Consider the following 21356-nt stretch of genomic DNA (forward strand, 5'->3'; position numbering starts at 1 on the left):
GTAGAGCCCACAAAGGAAGAGCATGGATGTTCACCCAACAGAGAGAGTAGTTTCACAGTTTCTAAATAGAGCTGTTGAAAATAATGCCAGAAGGTTGAGGAAAGGGTGAGGTTGGCTTAAAACAGTAATATTAAGGTACATTTGGGACTTGTTCAGAAAAAAACCCCGCATTCTTGATTTTCTAAGCCATCTGAGTTCATTCTTTTCTGAAGCCATCAAAGTTTTAGGGGCATCTGATAGTATTTCTAAGGTTTTCTCTGCAACTCTGAATATGAGGAGTTTATTCTTAAAAGGTAGATGAGGTTCTGGAATAATCACAGAGTTTCTGAATTTGAGACCTATGAATACTAGTATATTCACAGCAAAACTACAAGAAATGCTAATACTGAATTCTCTTCTGATTTTAGCAAAAATCAGTGCTCTTAATGCATATAAACATTTACATCTTGTTGCATATAGCTAAAAAGATTCTGTGCCATCTTTTGTCAGCACTGTTCTTGCCTAGCAATTTCCCTATCAAAGCTTTTGTAGTATTATGATCACCATCATCTACTCTCCTTCATTTAACTTGCACAGTTAATGGAATGATATGTAGCCTACATGACTGCACAAGTAGGGATATAATTAGCAAGCCAGTGGAAACACATTTGGAAAAACAAACTTCGTTGCAATCACTGCTTGTCTTCAAGGGTTTTGAAAAGCTTCACTATGAGGCAGGTAATTTTTGTGTCTCTTTTAGGTTACACAAGAGGTCCTGCGCAGACTGCACAAATGCTCTGCTCTTGGTTGTCTGGTCTATGTGTGCTGCTTTCTTAACAGAAAGACTTTTCAAGGTTACAGGCTTCCACTGCTAAAACACTAACCCTTGGGATCTGGGAAAGTACAATTACCTTCCTGTCTAACCTGTGTGACATGGGCCAGCCACTTTAATTAGACCACCAACTGGACTAACATTACTGCTTTCAGCTTTTTAATGTGTTTTAAGGAAATGTTTAAGGAAAAGATTGCTGAAAAAAAGCAGGGCTCCTCCTACTCAGAGCTGAGCCTGATCAAGGGGGACATGACATCACAGTGTTGATGCTGGATACCAGAGGAGATGTGATCTCTTCAGGTCCTTTGACACCCTCAGCCCTTAAGTCCACAACAAGAAAACTGAGGGTGTCACCATGGAAGGTTGTTTGGTTCCCAGAAGCCTCCAGAACTTCTGTGAGTATCCAAGCCAAGTTCCAGCTATGGTTGAAGGAGTCTTTAGGGCAAGTGCAGACTAAATCAATATAACAAAAAAAGAGAAAATTTAATTCTTGTAAAGGTTGGAAAGTCATTCTAATTCTGCCAGTGGCCAGAATGAACTAAGACAATGATTCTGCCTTAGCATGATTTCAATGCAGCTATTGCGTTAAAGGAAAGAGAGCTGAGCCTGTTCTTATCTTTCTCCTGCTGTGTTTTGCAGATGGCAAGCTGGGGAAAAAAACACCTTTCTGTAATCATTTGAAATGCTGTTAGGAAGCAAAACATATTCTATGTCAAGCAAAGATAAAAAATATTAACAAAGGCCCCAAAAGGCGAGATTCCTAAGATGCTGCCTTGTATGCCTTTTTCTACAAGAATATTTTAAGGTATACGTTTTAGAAGTGATTCAGCAGATCATGTACAAGATTCTGCTTATATCATCAATGGGCATGTCTTTAACACACAACCCAGTGTCCATTTTCTCTGCATTTAGCAATGTGACAGGTTTTAATGTGCATCCACTCCACCACCCTGCTGCTGGGGAAGATGTCATTTCAGTGGTATGGGCAGCTGGCTGGGCAAGCCCTCCTCAAAGAAGAGTCTGGAAAACCACACCTGTGTGCTTGTTAGATGGAGGTCTAAGTGAACAATTCATCATGTTTATCATTATTCATAATTCAACTTACATCAGATGGACATGATTTTTCTCTTCAGAAGATTTTCGAGTTATTCTTTGCAAGTTGGTACTTAGGTTTCAAACCAAAATTGTGTCAGGATCAAGCTTCCATGACAGCTTAAGTTCACAGAAAGCAAAGCCTTCAGTACACTCTTAACCTCAAATCCTGTGCTTTTCCAATGGTTTCTGAAAAGCTAGATACCCTTTAGGTGAATTATTAAATGTACATGATTAGAAGCCCTTGTGCAAAGCTTAATTAAATTAACTAATCCTTTTCTGGCAGCCAGAAATTTTTTTCTTGAATCATGGATTATTCAAATACCAGCATACTGAGCAGCACTCAAAGGCTCTCAAGCCCTCATCAATCTGAGGTTTCTTTCTGAGTAGGAAAAGCAAAATCAGAAACCACCAGAGAATCTATGAGAGAGGGTAAATGAGAATTGCATATGTATCCACAGTTTTTCCTTTAGCAACAACAAGGGTTAATTTGTCTATTATGCACAATACTTTGAGTCACACGTATTTTAAGCCACATTTTCACATGCTGGCAGCAAATGAATGTCTGCCTCTGTAGATATGATTTTGGTAATAGCAGGGGTTTCTGTGTGCCAAGATGAATTTTGAAGCACCCTGCCTTAACATCCATGCATTATGGAGTGGGCAGTGGGCAGGGTATTGTCCCAGAACCCAGGAGAGCCAGCTGTAATCTGGGCTCTGTCACTGGCTTGCCAAGTGACCAAGTACAAGACTGTTTTCTTACTTACAAGCAATTGGGAAGGATGATCACAGCACAATGTATAATGATTATATGTATTGGTATCACCATATTAGTGCCTCCACAGTTCATGACGAGGGCCTACAGGCATTGTAAGAGTTAGCAAAGATAGCCCCATAAAGGTAAATTACAAGGGCATTAATTGCATGAGCTAATTCAGACTAGACCTGAGTGTGAAAGCCACATATTTTGGCCAGTAAGTGGGGAAGGAAAAGCTTTGTTTCAAATAGTTAAGTATATTAAGGACATTATGCAAATAATTTGATAAATATATCCTTATTTCTGGTTTTATTTTTAATTTTCTGGATGACATTTTCATTGGTAGAATAATGTCTTTAGTGTCTGCCTATGGCAATATAGGGCCAGCTTTTCATAGCTGTTCTCAATTGCATTTGGATATATCAGATAAACTGTAAGAGCTTCATGTCTCTCCACCTGCCAGGGGAGAGTGGAGTCATGGCACTCTTCCAATGCTAAATGCATTTCCTGGTAGCCAGATTCACTGTCTATAAAACAGAGAGGAGTGCCTGCATTATGCCCAAGGTTGAGGTCGTGTAGAGAACCAGAAGCCATCTCTGCAGCTCTGAGGATCTCATTTGTGATTTGATAAAGGTTCAGCGTTGAAAAAGAAAGATTTGAAAATAAATATTCCAGAGAAATTTGCCAGGTGGGTGATGGAGTAGGCTTTCTGGTCCCCAGCCATTCACCTCAGCTAGAGATTCACTAGGGAGGACCTGGGGAAGTGAAGCATGCTAACAAGATCTCTCCTTTCAGCTTACAAGGAAAAGATGAAGGAGCTGTCCATGCTCTCGCTGATCTGCTCCTGTTTTTACCCGGAACCTCGCAACATGAACATCTATAAATATGATGGTGAGTGATGTTTGCTGGAAATCATCCTGCAGGTCAGAAAATGTGCTGGTGCTGGGAAAACACGTAGTTCACCCCCTAGTCTATAGTGTTAGTTGGTGAATATTTTGCTGATTTAACAATTGCTGGTTTGGGCTATTACTTTCTATGGAGTGTGCAGTACCCACGATGCTGGATATTGTTCCTAATAGGAGCTAACTAAACTTTTAACGTTAGCTCTCTCATACTGAGCTGCTCTTTCCCTACTCCCCATTTGACAATTATACCTCTTCTTAGAGCTGGCATAATTCCCAAGAAAATGAAGAAAAGATGAAAGCATACTTCAAAAATTAATCAGCTTGGGCACTGCTTGCAGGGGGTGTGAAATGGCACAGAACCCCAATAAGCTTCCAAAATTGCTGTAAACTGTTATCTTTATGAGATTAAGGTATAATTAAGCTATTACAGATAAAATGGAATGTACTCCCGAGAACAGTTCTCAGCCCATAATCTGCCATTGCATTTAAAATGCCCAAGGCAAAGATGCTAAATCATTTGTCTGTGCTTCTGATCCTACTCTGATACCAGTACTGCTTCTCTCCTCAATACTGCTGGCATATTGAAGGATTTACAATTTCCCATCTCATTGTGCAGACATGGAAGTGAAACAAATCAACAAACGTGCCTCAGGCCAGGCCTTTGAACTGATCCTAAAGCCGCCATCTCCAGTCTCAGAAGCACCACGAACTTTAGCTTCTCCAAAGAAGAAAGAACTCTCTCTTGAGGAGATCCAGAAAAAGCTGGAGGCTGCAGAGGAGAGGAGAAAGGTATCTTTCCTTAAAAAAAGCCTGCTAGTAATTAGACACGATTTAGTGTACAGAATAGCAGTCGAGTTTCCTGTTCATTTGTGTGTTTTCCATTGCCATCACTGACTCATGCTAGCCTGCATGAACAAAAATCTTCAATATGTTTATAGGAATAGATGAGTTCTTTTTCTTTCAGCAGCTTGCAAACAAGCCTCACTGGTTTAAGTGCTGAGGAAGCATGCATCACAAAATAGACAAAACTTCAGACAGAGGCCAAGTGGGCTCAAATGCACTTGCTTACTGTGTGAACATAACTAAGTGGTTCATTCAGGGCATCTGTAACAGCTGCTTAAAGCCAGTGCAATTGTTGTGTCTGAGTTTACGAAAGAGATCTGCAATTCAACAAAATGCTCTCTGGGATACCAGAGCTTCACTCCTTGTAGTGTGCATGGAAATTATTCACAGGGCCTGCATAAGGCAGCTAAAATGTCTTATTTATGCAATATACAGGAACACCCTGAATAGAGTGAGTTTGGGATCATTCACACATACTTGAATGAAGACACTTGCATATCACAGATGCTAAAAGGCATTTCTAGCAGTTTCAGTAGTGATGGAAATTGGCCTTCTAAGGGAGGGAGGTCTGTCTTCCCCTCTTTATGATCCTACCCATAATGGTAAAGCTCTGTTTCATAATCACTGAGTTTGTCACATAGTATTTGTTACACCTTTTTCACAAAAGTTGCTGCAAAGGCAGCTGGAATTACCCATTAAGTAATTATTTGGCTTTCATCATGACTGATGTGTTGAAGAGGTCTGCATTTTCTCGAAGTCAGAGCTAAATCAGGTTGCTTTTTCTTTTTACTTTCTACAAAGAGAAAAAGACAAACTCCAGATCAGATAAGTCAGAAGATGACACTCACCATAGCCAGCCTGAATTGCCACTCTGGAAATTACCAGTGTTCTATATACTCACAGCACAGCATTTATATTATTTTGCAGCATTTCAGAAAAGTCATGACTGGCTGCAGTGACCAGAGAAATATAAAAATTAGTAATATATTGCCCTGGTTAATTTATGACTAGCTGCAGTGACCACAGAAACATAAAAATTAGTAATATATTGCCCTGGTTAATTTATGTTTCTTTTTGCTGGCACACAAAAGGACAGCCACAGAAGCTTTAGGATCTTAGGACTTTCTGTGTCCTTCACCCAGGAGACCAATGTTATTTTGTGTAAAATCAGCTGGCACAGTTAAATAGGCATTAGAAACCCCTTCTACCTGCTTGTGGAGTGCCTGGTAGAGGGTTTCTGAAAAGGAAACAAGCTTATACGTCTCTTAAGTTTTTTTATTTATCTTTTAAACAATGTGGTTTCTTGCTAAAACTGCTGTTAACAGAACTTTTCCTGATGTCGTCAAAAACCTATACAGAAGTTCAGGAACAGCATCTATGCCACAGATAGCACATGGATCAGATCCAGGAAAAGCAATTCCATTCTCTTTCATTCCTGTCAGACCATATCAGGGTCACTGCCAAGAACCTCAAGGGAATGATTACTCTGATGTGTGGTTTGTTATGTGTCTGCTGAAGTCAGTAGATCTGGATTACTGACAGGTCTTTAAAACCTGGCACTCAGTTTGAATTTGCATTGAAACCTCACTATTCTGGGCCTCACTAATTTGAACAATTCATCTAGGTGAGAACTGCAGTGTTACTACTTTTGTCATTTTTGCTGGCTTGCTAACAATGCACTGTGGTTCTAGCACACACTCATTAGCACTATCACTCCTTTCAAACAAATATTTCTGCCAGAGCATCCATTTCAGTAAGAGGACATGTCTGTGTATCAAGGGAATTTCCATTTGCACTAGCACCTGCTGAGAAAGGTGAGCTCTCACTCACACAAGTTATGATATTCACCAAAAACTCAGTCCATGAAGTTCCTCTGTGCTGAGTACAAATGCTCAAGTAAGGATACAGGCACAGAATGAAATGATAGCAATTTAAAAGCCTGATATTATGCATATACTTGGTGGAAAATACAAATTGAATGTTTCAGATATTTCATTCCATTGATTTCATTACTGTTCATTTCTTCCTAAAGAAAAACTCATCATACAATAGATTGGTAATCAGTGATAGCACTACAGACGCCTGCCATTTCTTCCCCTTGATACTATATTAATTTTGAATAAACATTTAACTGAGTTATTTTAACAGACAAGATACTCCACATTAGCATTGCAGCAGAAATTGCTAGGAAAGGAACAAAGAACAAAGCAAAATATTTCTTTACATCATTATTCAAATCATTGATGTTCTCACATCTCAACTGTTGACTTCAATTTTTCCCCAAAAAGGAGCATAGTGCAGAGAAGGATAAAAAAGCAATTAGAGGAACAAAAAATCTTCCATAAGAAGATAAATTAAACAGTACATTTTTCAGCTTGGAAAGACACAACAGATGAAAGATAAGATAGAAGTCTACAAAGTCATGAATGGTAATGAGAAGATGAATAGGAACAATTATATTCTACTTCACAAAATCCAAAGGGGGCAAAACATTCAAGGAAATCATCAGACAGCAATTTCAAAAAGGAATCATGTTTTCATGTATTGTTTATTCAAGGTATGTTTGTCACCACAGATTGTTTAGAGGTTATTAAAATATTATTTAGTTCAAAAAGATAATAGCAAAATTAATAGAGCACTACCTTGTAGAAAATTATTATGTGAATGGAACTCGTGACTAAGAAAATATGGAACTTGCTGAGTGATGAAAGCTAGAGAAATTTGCCCAACTTCATCTAGTTTCCCTCAGCATCTTCTTCCACTTCCTGCTGCTAGAGAAAATAGGCAGACTCTTTCTAAAAGCCAGCATGGCTGTTATTATGATACTTTTCAATTTATGTCAGGCATGACCATTCTGGATCTCGTACTTCCAATACAGTTCTAATTAAAATCAAGTATAACTAATGGATGAGAATTGCCTTTTTTGAAAAAAGAATTGCTAATGAATTTCACACTGCTTAGGAATTAGGTTCTACTCTGTTAATTAGGCAGTGTTAATTAACAAATTTTCAAACTCATGAGAACATATAGAGTAATACATGCACTTCAGCACTCTCCTGCTTATGCTTTTTCCAGTTTATCACTCTTGTTTATTTTCTTGTAAGCCTTTACAGGACTCCTCTTTCCTTTTCTCCTCCTTTTTCTCTACCTCACTTGGCAGTCATGACCTCATACTCTCAGAGAGTTTCACCTGAGGCACTTTTTGTTTTTTGTATTACACAGCAAAGCCTATTTGGGCTAGTGACAGATTTGTCCTTTCCATTTATAGAGTCCTCTTTACAGCATGTCATTGTTACCTTTTTTTTTTCCTTTTTTCCATTTTTTTCTTTTTTTTTTTTTTTTTTTTTTGGCATATGTGTGCTATATTTTCCTACCTCGGTGGATAATCAGAATGATTTTTTCATCCTTCTCAGTTAAGAAGTTAGAGCACTGTGACATTGTATGCAGCAGAAGTTTTTCTTATGGAATATTTAACATTTATCAACTTTTACCCATTGGCCTTGAATGTTCAGCTGTTCTTACAGGCCTCATGGGGCACATGTATATGTCAAATTATATGTTTTTATTGCCTAGCTTCTATTTACTTACTAGCACAGAAAAAGAACCACTAAAGGGATGTGCATTTCTACTAGACTATGGATTATAGGAGAAACTCTATGCAATTAAATCCTTTTAATGGATTTGTATTGAGATGAAATTGAATCAAGCTTATCCCTAGAACTTAATGTGACAAAGAATGAGGTAAAAAACTAATATTTTTCTAACTTTCATGCTGTTGGATGTAGACTTATGGCTCCATGGGTTTTTTATGCCATTGCAATGCGATGCCACAAGACAAGCCTGCCAAGCAGCCTGGGCTGGGCTCACTGTGCTCCCCACTGCAGCAGCCAGCCCAGGGCACCTCTGCCAGCACCAGGGCCACACTCAGTGCTGGCTTCAGCATCCAACTCACTGCCCCTTTAGCCAGCCCAGAGGCAGCTCTTGATACCCTGAATCCATCTTTGCTTTGGCCATCTGTGCTTTGCTGCTCTGTACAGGAGGCTAAGGGGGGAAGGGCTTTTCCCAAGGCAGGGAAGGAGACAGAGCTGGGGGACAAATGTTCCTTCCTGGACATGGCATGGCACCTACAAAACTGCTGCTCCAGGTGACAGGCAAAAAGGCATGCACACCTTTTGTGTCAAAAGTGGAGCTTTCTTCTTCCATCTCATTTCTGTTACCTTTTCCCACCAAATTTTAAGGTGAGAAGAATGGGAATGAAGATAAGCTGTACCTGAGATATATGTCTCCTGTTTGCTCACTTATTGATCTCCCTTTCTATTGCTGCTGAGCCTCAGCTGTGCTTGTGCGGAGAAGGAATACAGCATGAACATTTTTCCATGTAAAAGTCCCAGTAATAGGTGTAATCAGCGCCTGAAACAGATGTTTCTGCCACATTTTGATTTATACCATAGTGTGTCTGTAGGCAGTGTTTCATTCCTAAGTTTTACAAAAGATACACAAAAGTGCAAGAAATTTTGCAGTTTCTCATTCAAAAAAAGCCCCATTAGCCTATGGAATGTGTGCCTGCAGGAAGATGTTTGCTACCAACAAGGAAAGGATTTGGTGTTGGGCACCAGGGCCTGTCTCAGAGGGAGTCCATGGAGCAGACATCACAGTGCTGGCAAACATTCTCTCCCCAGTTTGCTGTGGGCTCTGCCACTAATGAACAACCATAAGACAATTTGACATTGACCTTCATCAGCTTTATTCCAGGCCTCAAACTGCAGCAGGCCATGAAGGCAGAGGGCTCAGGTGGTACTTCTTGCACACCCCCAACATGCCTTGTCCACCCCCACAGGTCACAACCATGAGAGCAGCAATTTTGTGCTACTTGAGGAAGAGAAACTGAGTTTTCTTAATCACAGCATGGATGGACTCTTTTTCTTTTTTTTACTCCACCTCCCAAATGTCATTTGGCAGACTGTACAAAAATAATTTTAAAAAGAGATCTGCGCCTAAATTTAAGAAAAATTTTTCATCAACTAGCTTCACTAGAAACAAAGCTTCCCTCATAGTTACAGATCACGTCTCTGACTCTCCTGCCAAATGGATACTTCTGAGAGAAGTCTCATTTGAGTCCATTCCCATGCTTTTACATGGAAAAATCCCAGTCTCAGTTCCTTCCCCTGAAAACATCAGTACTTCAAGTCACCATATCTAGGCTTCATCTTGGCATTTACATTGCATTAGGAACCTTTCCTCCTGTCTTCACAATCTGCTCCATTAACAGCATCTCTTGGGTACACAGTATATTGAGGAATACCAGTGTTATTACACTTCTTCTGAACAACTGTATTGTAAAAAACAAAACCCTAATAAGTGAATAAATGTACTGCAAAAGGGGAGCACTCATGACTGGTAGTGTGTCTCAGACGCCCGAGTAACTAAAGGTACTGCTGTCTGAGGTTGAATGTGTTCAAGCTGAAATTCACAGCTTAAAAGCTGTTGTCTGGACCCATTTCTTGTTTAAGAGCAATAAAGGGTTACTTTTATCTCCATATCAATTACTTCAATATTTGGATGTATCTGTCAAACAAAGATAGATAAACAGATACAAACAAATAAAGCACATCTTACTAAAGATAAGGAGAATTTTCTTCCTGTGAGTAATAATTAAACACTGTATCTCCAAGGCCAGTTTCCATAACTAATTTTGCTCATGATTTGAGGGTTTAGTGGTCTGCATCTATCTCCAGCCAGCTAGGTAACAGATGTGGATTTGCTTTTGAACCAGTTATCTCTGAAAACTGAAGATATACATAAAAAATATGTCCCTTAAAAATATTATATGAACATTACAGGAGTTTGCCTGCATTTTTACCACATCAGTATGTTTCTTGGAGCAAAGGTGTCCATACCATGAATAATCTCCAATATTTTTATTCCTCCATATTTAAATATTAACAAATAAGAATTTTTATTTCTCCACATTATTTTGCAGCCTTTCAGTACCTTAGGGGGTCTTGTAAAGTATAGGCAAAGTCATTTTTTCAAAGCACAGATAGTGATAGAACAAGGAAGAATGGTTTTTTAAACTAAAAGACGGAGAATTTAAATTAGATGATAGAAAAAAGTTCTGGGTGCCCAATCCCTCGAAGTACCCCAGATCAGGTTGGATGGGGCTTTGCACCACCTGGTAAAATGGAAGATGCACCTGCCTATGGCAGGGAGTTGGAACAGGATGATCTTTAAGGTCCATTCCAGTCCATGATTCTTTGATTCTATGATGTAACATTAGATGCTGCAGCTGGAGCTGCATTGGTAATGCCTTGTTATATTTAAGAAGTCTTTTGAATATTTTCCCTTGAATATTGCTTTTTTTGTTTCCTCCACCATTTCATATTTTTCTCTCCTCATTAGTCTTCTTTATCTTTATCATCCCATTTGCAGCCTTTTTTAAAATTTTCTCACTACATCTGTATAAGAAACATTTACCATAAGAGGTTTACAACTGTGTGAGAACTATCAAAGATTTGAAAATATCTTTTCCAGCACTTCAAACAGCGTTGAAAATAAACTTGAAATAAAAACCTCCTATGTATGTTGGAATCCTGCATCACTGTGGAACTGTGTGAGTCCAAACACAGCCATTTAAAAGCCAAGACAAACAACAAAGGGAGTCTATTAATCTCAGCTTCCCTGGGTATCCAAGGTCATTCATTTACCCATTTCTGGATGCTCAGTAGACTTTGAACAGACAGGGTGGCCAAGTTCTTTTGCCAAATGGGTTGGAAACAGAAAATCATTTGACAGTCCAGTACAAACACATAGCAGCCACCTTCCAGAATTGTCGTAAGGGAATTTCAGAATGTTCTGAACACCAGGGAAACAGGCAGACTGACAGCTGGGCCACAACACCATTAGAGAAGGGACATCAGTCCAAATGAGACTCTACCCTGTGGATGTTTTCTGGCAGGGAGGGGGATTCCTTTATTTTGAACCAGTCCTGGTGATTTTCCTCTCTCAAAATTCGTCACAATATTCCATTAAAGACAGATTGTGAAGGAAAATCGCATTAGGGGTTTACAGTCAGTTCCTGAGGCCTTCTTCAGCTTTCAAGCAGTCTCTTTCTGGTGCCAACACTATTTGCATCCAGTAAACACTGAATTAGAGTATAAGGATTTTCTTCATTATCATGAATTAGAGGACAGATTACTTTTGAATGTACTATCTGCCAGCACAGCATTCATAAATATGTGTACTTTGATATGAAGCTCTTATTTTTCACTGTTCTCCCAGATTTATGAAAAAAAAAAGTCTTTCCAGAAAGCAAAGAGTTTGAATGGAAGGAAACAAATCTTGAAAAATGGGCAAGTGCCTCAAAGTCTCAAAGGCGTTTTGCTACCTCCATTGAAAGCAGATGCTCTTTTAAAAAATGCTTCTTATATGCATAGTCCAAATTTATTTTTATTAGTGCATGGCTATGTCCTTGAGAATTGTTTTCCAAATCTGAAAAGATCTGATTTTATAACTCATTATATATGCATATTTAACCACCATGAAATGTTAGCCTTTCAAATTAAAAAGTCACTTCTGAAACGTTTCATGGGAAAGGACATAACAATTAGTCTAATTGTGTCTTTTCTATTTAAACCCTCAACAGGAAGAGAAACGGGTCCTTAGATTATCCATTACTTCTAGGTCATTTAAGCAAAGAGTTCACAAAATTCATATCCACAAACAAAACTTAATGATCTTTACTTTTCCAAAAGTAGACAAGAGATTGCCATTGAGTAGTAAATTAAACAAAACATGCAGAATAACTTCACAAGCACTGGTCAAACTGGGCCACTCAAGTTTGTCCACAAGTGGGAAAGAGAGATGAAAATATTTCATTATTTCAGTCTTACACTGCATCAGATCTTTTAAAATAACTTTTTTACATAGTAAAATAACTTATAGTTAAGAACTGTTAAATGCTAAGTATCTGAAATCAAACATTTTGTTTCAAAATAAGATACTTTTATTATATATATTTTAAATTTATTTTTTATTACATTTATGGGGCTCTTATGATTTTTTAATTGCTTCACAAAATTCCTCCTTTGCCCAGCTCTACTTGTCTTTAGCTCATCCTTCTTCCATACTCCACCAGTGAAACTTCCTCTGCTTTTGGCTTCACCTGTCTGGGGGGTTTTGTTCCCATTTGCAATATCTTTCATCTGGCACAACAGAGTCAAAGACATGAAAAATGCTTGCTCTATTACACTTTTTAGCATATGCTGTAAAGGAGGGAAGAGCCAGGAGGAGTCTCTGGGAGGTACCAGCCTTTCCAGGAGACCATTCCTACCAGCAAGTGCTCCAGAGATCAGTTTGAGAAATGAGCCTATACCTGCAGAGGTGAAATGCATTAAGTGATAAGGATGGATGGAAGTGGCTCTCTTCTATGATCTCAAGCAAGCCATTAGAGCTTTTCAAAGCCAGATGTATTTTACTCCAACATATTGCTGCAAAATGTTCTGCCTGGCCTGTGAAGCCTTTTCTAGAACTGGCTTAATTTGCCTTGTCAGTGCATTTGGCTTTACGCATATCTTACTTTCATTAAAATATTTGTTTTCTCCTAGTTGAGTCTTGCTCATATTAAAGAATTGTAGCCTTTTTCAGTCCATTTGAAGCCACATGATAGAATTTAGAAGGTTTCATTACCACTAATTGTAATTAATGGTTAAAACCCTTAATTTAGGCCTTAAACTAACTCATCTTTATGGATCACAGAGGCAACAGTGCCTTGGGATCAGCACTCAAATATGCATTTAGCCTCCTGGTGCCCTATTTCATTCTCTGTTTTTCTGTTTCTCCTCATGTTGCCTCTCATTTATTTTATCCAGAAGTGTATGATGTTGTTTATCCTTTCCAAATAACTATCTTTTCAACTGGACTTGCCTGGAGAATGGACCCAATGCTGCAAGTTTTTTGGCTTCTTTCCTAGGATTAGTGGTTTCCTGTTAGAAATTTGATTTAATATAAATAGCAAAGCTTATGCTTCTGACAAGTGAATTTACAAAGAGGAACACAATATTAAGCATAGACTGCATCTGTTTAATTCCAACTCTCAGTTTTCATCTTCCTTGAAAAACAAAAATGTTTAACTAGAAAATTTTGTTATTTTCTATGCAATATTTTTCCCATTTCCTAATCAATAAGATTAATCCAAATATAAGTGTAATGGGGAAAAAAAAATTCTGAATTGATGCTGCCTGTCTTTCATGTCAATAAATTCCAAGCCTGCTGTTAACTATTCAAGCACATTAAACAAGGGTCCAACCTGGGTGAAAATTGCACATCTCCTGCATCAGTAATCTCCCTTTTTACTCTGTACATTTCTTCAACCCCAGATCCCTATCTCTAAAGATAAAAGGCCTATAGCTAGGAGACTGCAGATGCCAGAGGTTGAGCAACCACTGCAGTAATCCAGGCAAGCCAGGGCACCAACACAAAGCAGAATTTCTTGTTAACAGAAGTGCTCTGGACATTTTTCTGCTGCTGCCCCAGGCCTGTACCCCACATTTAGCCAGCAACTCTAAACACCTGCTTTTGAGGCTAATCCGGTTCAGTGACAAAGTGACCTTTATAAAAAAAGAGCAGCAAACTTTACACAGTTTCCACACTGAGGGACCTGTTGCCCTACGGCAAAAAACTGTGCTCCCTGGCAACATGGCAACCTGGTTTGCTCCACATGGCTATTTCTTCTCAGCTACCTCTCTTTTTCCAGTCCCAGGAGGCCCAGGTGCTGAAACATCTGGCAGAGAAGAGAGAACATGAGCGAGAAGTGCTTCAAAAAGCTTTGGAGGAGAACAATAACTTCAGCAAAATGGCAGAGGAAAAGCTGATACTGAAAATGGAACAGATCAAAGAAAACCGTGAAGCTAATTTAGCTGCTCTTATTGAACGCCTCCAAGAGAAGGTAACCACATCATCACTCCTCACCTTAGACTAGAGAGGAAAATCTAATCATTATTTTGCAGAGATGTTGTGCATAGTCCTTATCTCAGTTGCTACACTTGAGCTATTTTTAAGTCAGAGCTACTGATGTCTAAACCACCACTGCCTTTGAAAAAGGACTGAAGTTCTACAGGTACACAATCACAGGATGGTTGAGGTTGAAAGGGCCCTCTGGAGATCATCTGGTCCAGCTCCAGGCTCAAGCAGGGCCACCAAGAACCAGTTGGCCAGGACCAGGTCCAGGTGGCTTTTTAATATCTCCAAGGATAAAGACTCCAATTCCACTCTAGGCAACCTGGGCCAGTGCTCAGCCACCTCACAATGAAACAGTGTTCCCTGATGATCAGAGGAAACCTCATGGGTTTTAGTTTTTGCCCATTGCCCCTGATCATGCCACTGGGCACCACTGGAAAGATCCTGGCTCTGTGTTCTCTTCATTCAGGTATTTATAGATACTTGTAAGAGCTCCCTGAGCTGCCTCCAAAATTAACATCCCAGCTCTCTCAGGGTTTCCTCATAGCAGAGACTGAGAGATGCTGCTTAATCCTCACGGCCCTTTGCTGGACTGTCTCTAGAGAAAGATTGGGTTTCTAGCTGTTAAGAAATTCTGTGAACAAATGAAAGGTTACTTGTGTTTAGATTTCAGCTTCTAAGAAAAGTCACTGATCAAATCAAACAACTGCCCTATGTCTGTAATTCTTGGTTTCTCAGAGGAGAAAGATGAAAAATTAAGGGAAAAAATCTTTCATATACAGCAAAAGACAGCAAAAAGGTCTGTCTTTTCACAAGTCTTGCAAAGAAGAGAGTAAATTTTCCTATGGAGATCTTTGGTACAGCCAGAGGAAACAGAGAATCACAAACCCTAGATGCAGGATGAAGTATGCTCTTCTCCGAAAAAGAACTGTCCACACAAGGGAGAGAAAAATGCAAATAAAGATTGAGAAATTTTAAGAAAAAATTAATTAGTTTTGCATGAGTTATCACTTGTTTCTCTCAATAATGAACTTTCTAATATGCTAGTAAATTGGCTAAAAAAAAATATATCTCAGAGGTTTTCAAGGAGATCTTCATAAGCACCTCTACATCTTTGATGGAGACGAAAGTCTTTGAGAGTAGGAAAGAAACAACAAAATCCAAATGATGATGTTACAAGTAACTATGCAAACAGGATCATTCTTGAGCTTAAGAACTATGCCCAGATTGCTTGACATTTTTGCATTAGCTTCATTTGCAGGCATATACCCAGACCTTCTGAAAACAAAGGCAAAGGCAAATTATTTATCTTTGAGGTCCAAAAGGAAGTGGGAAGGACAGCTGATACATGTCTCTGTCCTAGGTTAATATTAACAGACTGTTAAACCCTGTTTCCACAGAAATGTGATGGCATATACGCACTAAACACAAGACTTCTGAGGAAAGATGACAGTAAATCACTTGGAAACATCTGCACTTACCAGTAATTGCTAACACCAAAACATCAAAAACAAACATAATTTAGCAACATCAAAAGTGAATCCTTAATACAGAGAAAAAGAAGTGAGCTGTCTGGTTCCAAGTCTTCCAAAGTTACACAGAGCTGTGGGTGCCCCAAGGTATAGGTGTCTAGAGACAACTGCAGAGATAACTTCTGTATACTGCAGTTCATAGGAACACCAAGCAACAAACCCCTTATAAAATCTAGCATTCAGTATTACAGACCTTTCAAGGACTGATTCACAGGTTCAGTCACTGCCAATAGGTAGTATTCTTTGTCATAGCCAGAGAAAGAATCAAGAGGACAGGTAGCCTCAGTGTTCAGACTAAGGAGATATTTGAGACATTCAGATTGGCTCATCTTGTTGAAGCAGAGCTCTTGGATCTTTATTACAGTTCCTAAATGCTACAGATAACAGAGTAACTAACATACAATGTGCAGGCAATTAATTCCTCACTCATCTTTCCCTATATTTAGTTTAATATCCAGGAATTCAAAGGGCAAATGTGAGCATGTGGCACATCTTATGCTGCAAGCAGCATGTCTCTATGTGGCTCTTTTAAAGGAAACTCTGTGAGGTGCTGAGGATTATAAGGCCATATCAGATGAAAGACTGAGCTCCAGAGCAGGAGTATAAAGTAAGCATAAAACATGCCTGAGGCTGGTCTAATGGGTGACACCTCTCCTGTGTTGCTTCTTTAAAGATGGTTGTGCTGTGAAACAAGTTTTACACAAGCATCAAATTAATGACCTGCATGGGTTGTCAGCAGGAAACTCTGTGGGCGGGTAGAATGAGAAAAAGGTTTGATTTTTCCCTTCTTGATGTTTTCCAGGAGAGGCATGCTGCAGAGGTCCGTAGAAACAAGGAGCTCCAGGTGGAACTGTCTGGCTGAAAACAGCAATGGTGGATGTGACCCATCCCCACCATTAGTAAACTCCCCCTGCCTATATTATTATGGATCATGCGATATAAGTATGGGAAATGTATGACGTGGTTTAAAAAAAAATAAAAATCAAGAACTCAATAAAAAACTTTAAGAAAGAAACAAAAAAATAAAAACAAAAACAATGCGATCTCTTTGCAGAATGATTTGCTTGATGTTTAAAAAACTTGGATCTTATTTTGTAAATACTTACATTTTTGTTAAAAAATACAATTATTGCATTATGCAAGTTATTTCATAATCTTACATGTCCTGTAACAGGCTTCTGATGTTGTCTATTTCCACTCGGTTGAATTTGCTAGGTCTGTTCATTTGAAGCACCTCATGTCTAATTCCATTCCCTGCGACTTCTCATTCCAACCCACCATGAGGTCAGTAGTAGTTCTATGGTGCTAGAGACCAGTCATTGCCTAATAACCTAGACTGCTTTGCCATCAATAAGCTTTCTTGAAAACAGTGACTAGACCACAGGTATTGTGACTTCACGTTCAGCTGTCCAAGACAAAAGGCTCTTAAAATGGTTTTTCAAATGCAACTTATGCTGCAGGACTCTACTGTACTGTACAATTGAGGTTGAATCGCCACATAGAGTGTTTGTTGCTTCTGCTTTTTGAGGTGAGAGGCAACAAAAACAGCTGTGCAACAGAATGAAATCAAGCAAGATCAGTTTGAGACAAATTTAAGAGGCACATTGTAACCATTAAGCTATGACAAATTCTGGATGATGCCGAACAGCCATACAAATGCTAATTGTAAAGTGAGCTTAATTCACCACTTGAAAATTTATTGATGGAGCAACTACTAGATAGCATCAAGTGGCTTTATCTGTAGGTGCCATGATCTATGATAGTTATCTGATCCTACCACATTACATGCGTAATAGTACAAGAGGCTACAGAATATTTCACCTGGAACTCATGAGCCAGTGGTTACCTTTTTTTTATGACACTGCTGACTTCCATTCATCATGACCTTTACTCTTCAGTGTTAGCCAACCCTACCTAGTGACAGACAACTAGGACTAAGAGGGCTGAAGCAGGAGGAATGACTAGACAGGGTGCTTGTGCCAAGTACAATTTCACCAAACCTAACACATCATCCCCAAAATAGCTGCAGTTTTGAAGTTGTCCCTACCCCCCTAGAGGTTGCTGCCTGCATATTCTACTCTTCATTAGTGCTATTTTCCTGTATGTCATTGTGAGCAAGCTGTGATTAATAAAGAATTGGGGTTCTGTGAACTGAAAAAGGGCTTGTTTCTTCTCTCGCTCCATTACACCTCTGGCATGCGCCCATGTAAGGAGAAAACCTAATGCAGTCATAAAAGCATGGAAATGAGACTTTAACAAGACCTATTAATAAACCAAGCCTATTTCTCTGCTAATGTGAGACTAACCCCTGCCATGCATTTTCCAGTGCTTAGGTTGGTTGTTCTTAAAGATTACCATATAATGTTCTTAAAGATTACCATATAAACTGAGCTTGTAAATGTGACCTCTAGCACTGAGTTTATTAAAAAGAAGTAGCTATATACACATGCACTGCTTAATCCTGGCTCAACACTGGGTAAAAATGTAATCTGGGGAAAGAAAAGTAAATGATCTAGCTTTGGGTACATACATCAATAAGTACAACAAGATTCTGGTGTTAACACACTGGTTTTCAGAGTAGAAAACACTAATTTATAGGATTTACTGAGGAACAAAATCACTTGGGTTTCTACTGAGCTACAGAGCTAAGATGTAAAATTGAATCAGACCACATTTTGAACTGGACAAGTGATAAAGAATTATCTCTAGGATTAGTAGAAAACTAAACGAATTATTTGAAGTCATCAAAGTAGCTTCATTTACTTGCTCTTTCAGAGAGATGGACTTTATGCTCCAGGTCTGCAACAGTTAGTTTTTTATTTTAGCAGACTATTTTTTTTCAGAGCCAAGAGATGGCCTGCAGTCAAAAAGCAGCAGCAGTTGAACCTGGTAAAAGGCAGTGAGCTCAACTCTGTGTGCAGTGAACTCAATACCACAGAATGAAATGAGTACTCCAACTTGTTATGGCAGCTGAGTTGTCTTGCCTAAATTACTTATCTTTCTCATGAAATTACCAAAAGTAAACCTGGCATAGAAGCCAGATAGCAGACATTGAGTCTGGAAGACATGAACTTCAATGTCCTCAAGTCTATGAATTTTGTATATTGCTTTAAGTTCCAGTTAAAAAAGGACATTATTGTAATTAAATTTAAGGTTCAGGATCTTAGCTTGAAGGCTTGTGGATCCTTTTTTCATTTCCTGATGGCCAGCCACTTACAGTTTTCCCTGTCCATTGACTTAACAAATTCTGGTAGTACTTCAACCCCTTTCCCTGTTTGTCTTCCTATGGTTGCTCAGAGAACAAGCCAAGAACAAATCTCTGGTGCTGAGCCAAGCAGGGAAACCTGCATCACTTCCATGGGGTTCAACTCTCTTCCCTCCACAAAAAAAGGGTGTCCACACCCAAAGTACCAACTGGGATGGTTTCCAGCACATTCTCACCCTGCCACAGAACTGGGCTTTGACTGGGAAGTGCTTCTCAATAGGTACCCAGGCTGCATCAGGGAAAAGAGTGAAGAACCAGACAGTGGGAGCTCTGCTGCCCCAGGTCACAAACCATGCTCTGCTCCTGCTCACTTGGCCCTTTGAACAGTTCATTTTATTAGTGTATAATTATGCTTTGAAAGCCTGTTTGCCTACACTGCCTATTCAATCTCTAATAGGAAAAAGAAATGTCTGGAGACCTGCAGCATGGCCCTTTCCCTCTTTTACTCCTGTTTCCTTACATTTCCTTATATTTTGCTTTAGTGCCACCTTTCTAGCTCCTCCCTGCTTATGCTAGGAAAGGTGTATTGTTGCCATGGGTCTCTCTTCACGTGTAGCTACAGATCAAGAATCTTCTTGAAAATTAATAAAATATAAGTATAAAACACCTGCTTTTAAAGTATTACCATTTTGGTAATATGGGCTTTTTAAAATTAAACGGCAAACAGAGGGTTCAGGGATTTTAGATCAAAAAAATTGATCTACTTTGATTGACTGTAAATGTCCAAGTCCGTGCCATGAGCTGTGAGTAGCTGCTGCTGAATTGCAGACCATTTTCCATGGGCTGCCTGAAACTTCCCACAGGACGGGAGGGAGGCTGGAGTGCTGGCATTGCACCACAAAGATATTTCAGCCTTTCCTGGGCTGTATGATGGCTCAGAAGCAGGGCAGAGCTGTACAGCACATCTAGAGAGGCACTTCTGGCCTCTGCAGGTCCAAGGACTGCCATTCCAGGAGTGGGTAGGGTTCTATTTCCTCTTGGTTAACTCATGCATTGTGCCAGAGCTGCCACGAGGCAACAGCCTGAGTGATCAAACAGGAATGGCTCAAACATGTCACACTTCTCATGGTCCTACCAAAGCCATAAAACTTATGCTCAAACCAATTCACAGAATCCTAGAATCATTTAGGTTGGAAGAGACATTTAAGATCATTGGGTCCTGGCATCATTAACCTGGCACTGCCAACTCCACCACTAAACCACATTCCTAAGTGTCACATCTACACATCCTTTAAATACCTTTAGGTATGGCAACTGAGCCACTTCTGTTCCAATGCTTGATAATCCTGTTGGTGAAGAAACTTTTCCTAATATTGGAATCATAGAATCATTTATGTAGGAAAAGACCGTTTAGTCCAACCTATGATCACACACTACCATGTCAACTAGACCATAGCACTAAGTCCATGTCCAGTCTTCCCTTAAACACATCCAAGGATGTTGACTCCACCACATCCCTGGGTAGCCCATTCCAATATCTAATTATCCTTTCTGTGAAGAATTCCTTCCTAATGTCCAATCTGAACCTCCCTCACCACAACTTTAGGCTGTTTCCTCTTGTACAGTCACTTGTTACTTGAAAGAAGAGACCAACCCCACTACAACCTCCAAATATTTCCATAGTCAGGAGGTTTGGATGAATGGTTTAAATTCACCATCATTTCAGAACTTGAAAACAATGCCATTTCTTCCCCTTTTTCGTGCTTCTTGTCACACAGAGAGTTTTTGTTGCTTTGTTTTTGAATGACTGAAAGAAAATCCTAACCCTTCGATAGCCAAATAGCAATGTCTGCCCATTCCCCCACTCCAGAATCCCCAAACATGTGACTGATGTAGAGCAGCATTGTACACTCAGAGTTGTCTGCCTGACTGCCATCCAGCAGCCCTGTCAGAGAGATGGGCTCTGTGATCAGCACAGCAAAAGTTTTACTCCCAGTCCCTAAACTACGTAGAGAAGAGAGGTACTTCTTTCTCCTCTCACAGAAGGAGAGATGCATTAGGGCAGCATGAGCATCTTTCTCATTCTGCTCTTGCCAGATCCCATCATATCAAACCAAACCCTTCCATCAGATTTTGATAGAGAGAAGCAAGGATTGCACAGGAACAGGCAGGGACCACATCCAGCTTGCAGTACGTGTCCTCTTCTGAGTTTATTCCAGCGGTGGGAAGAGGAGACGTTCACTCAGCAGAAGGGATA

At 39.5% G+C, this 21356-nt stretch overlaps 1 protein-coding gene across 1 annotated transcript in view; it reads left to right on the plus strand.

The window, feature by feature from the left end:
- The window catches only part of STMN2 (stathmin 2), a 40247-nt gene extending 22202 nt beyond the window's left edge, over positions 1-18045 (plus strand). The window contains exons 2-5 of the mRNA XM_066332610.1: positions 3456-3551; positions 4182-4354; positions 14160-14351; positions 16697-18045. Of these exons, the coding sequence (XP_066188707.1) occupies positions 3456-3551; positions 4182-4354; positions 14160-14351; positions 16697-16756 (521 nt within the window). The 3' untranslated portion in view covers positions 16757-18045. The remainder of the gene's footprint in view (positions 1-3455; positions 3552-4181; positions 4355-14159; positions 14352-16696) is intronic.
- Positions 18046-21356: the final 3311 nt, after the last annotated feature.

Source organism: Sylvia atricapilla, chromosome 1 (assembly GCF_009819655.1).
Source record: "Sylvia atricapilla isolate bSylAtr1 chromosome 1, bSylAtr1.pri, whole genome shotgun sequence".
NCBI lineage: Eukaryota > Metazoa > Chordata > Aves > Passeriformes > Sylviidae > Sylvia > Sylvia atricapilla.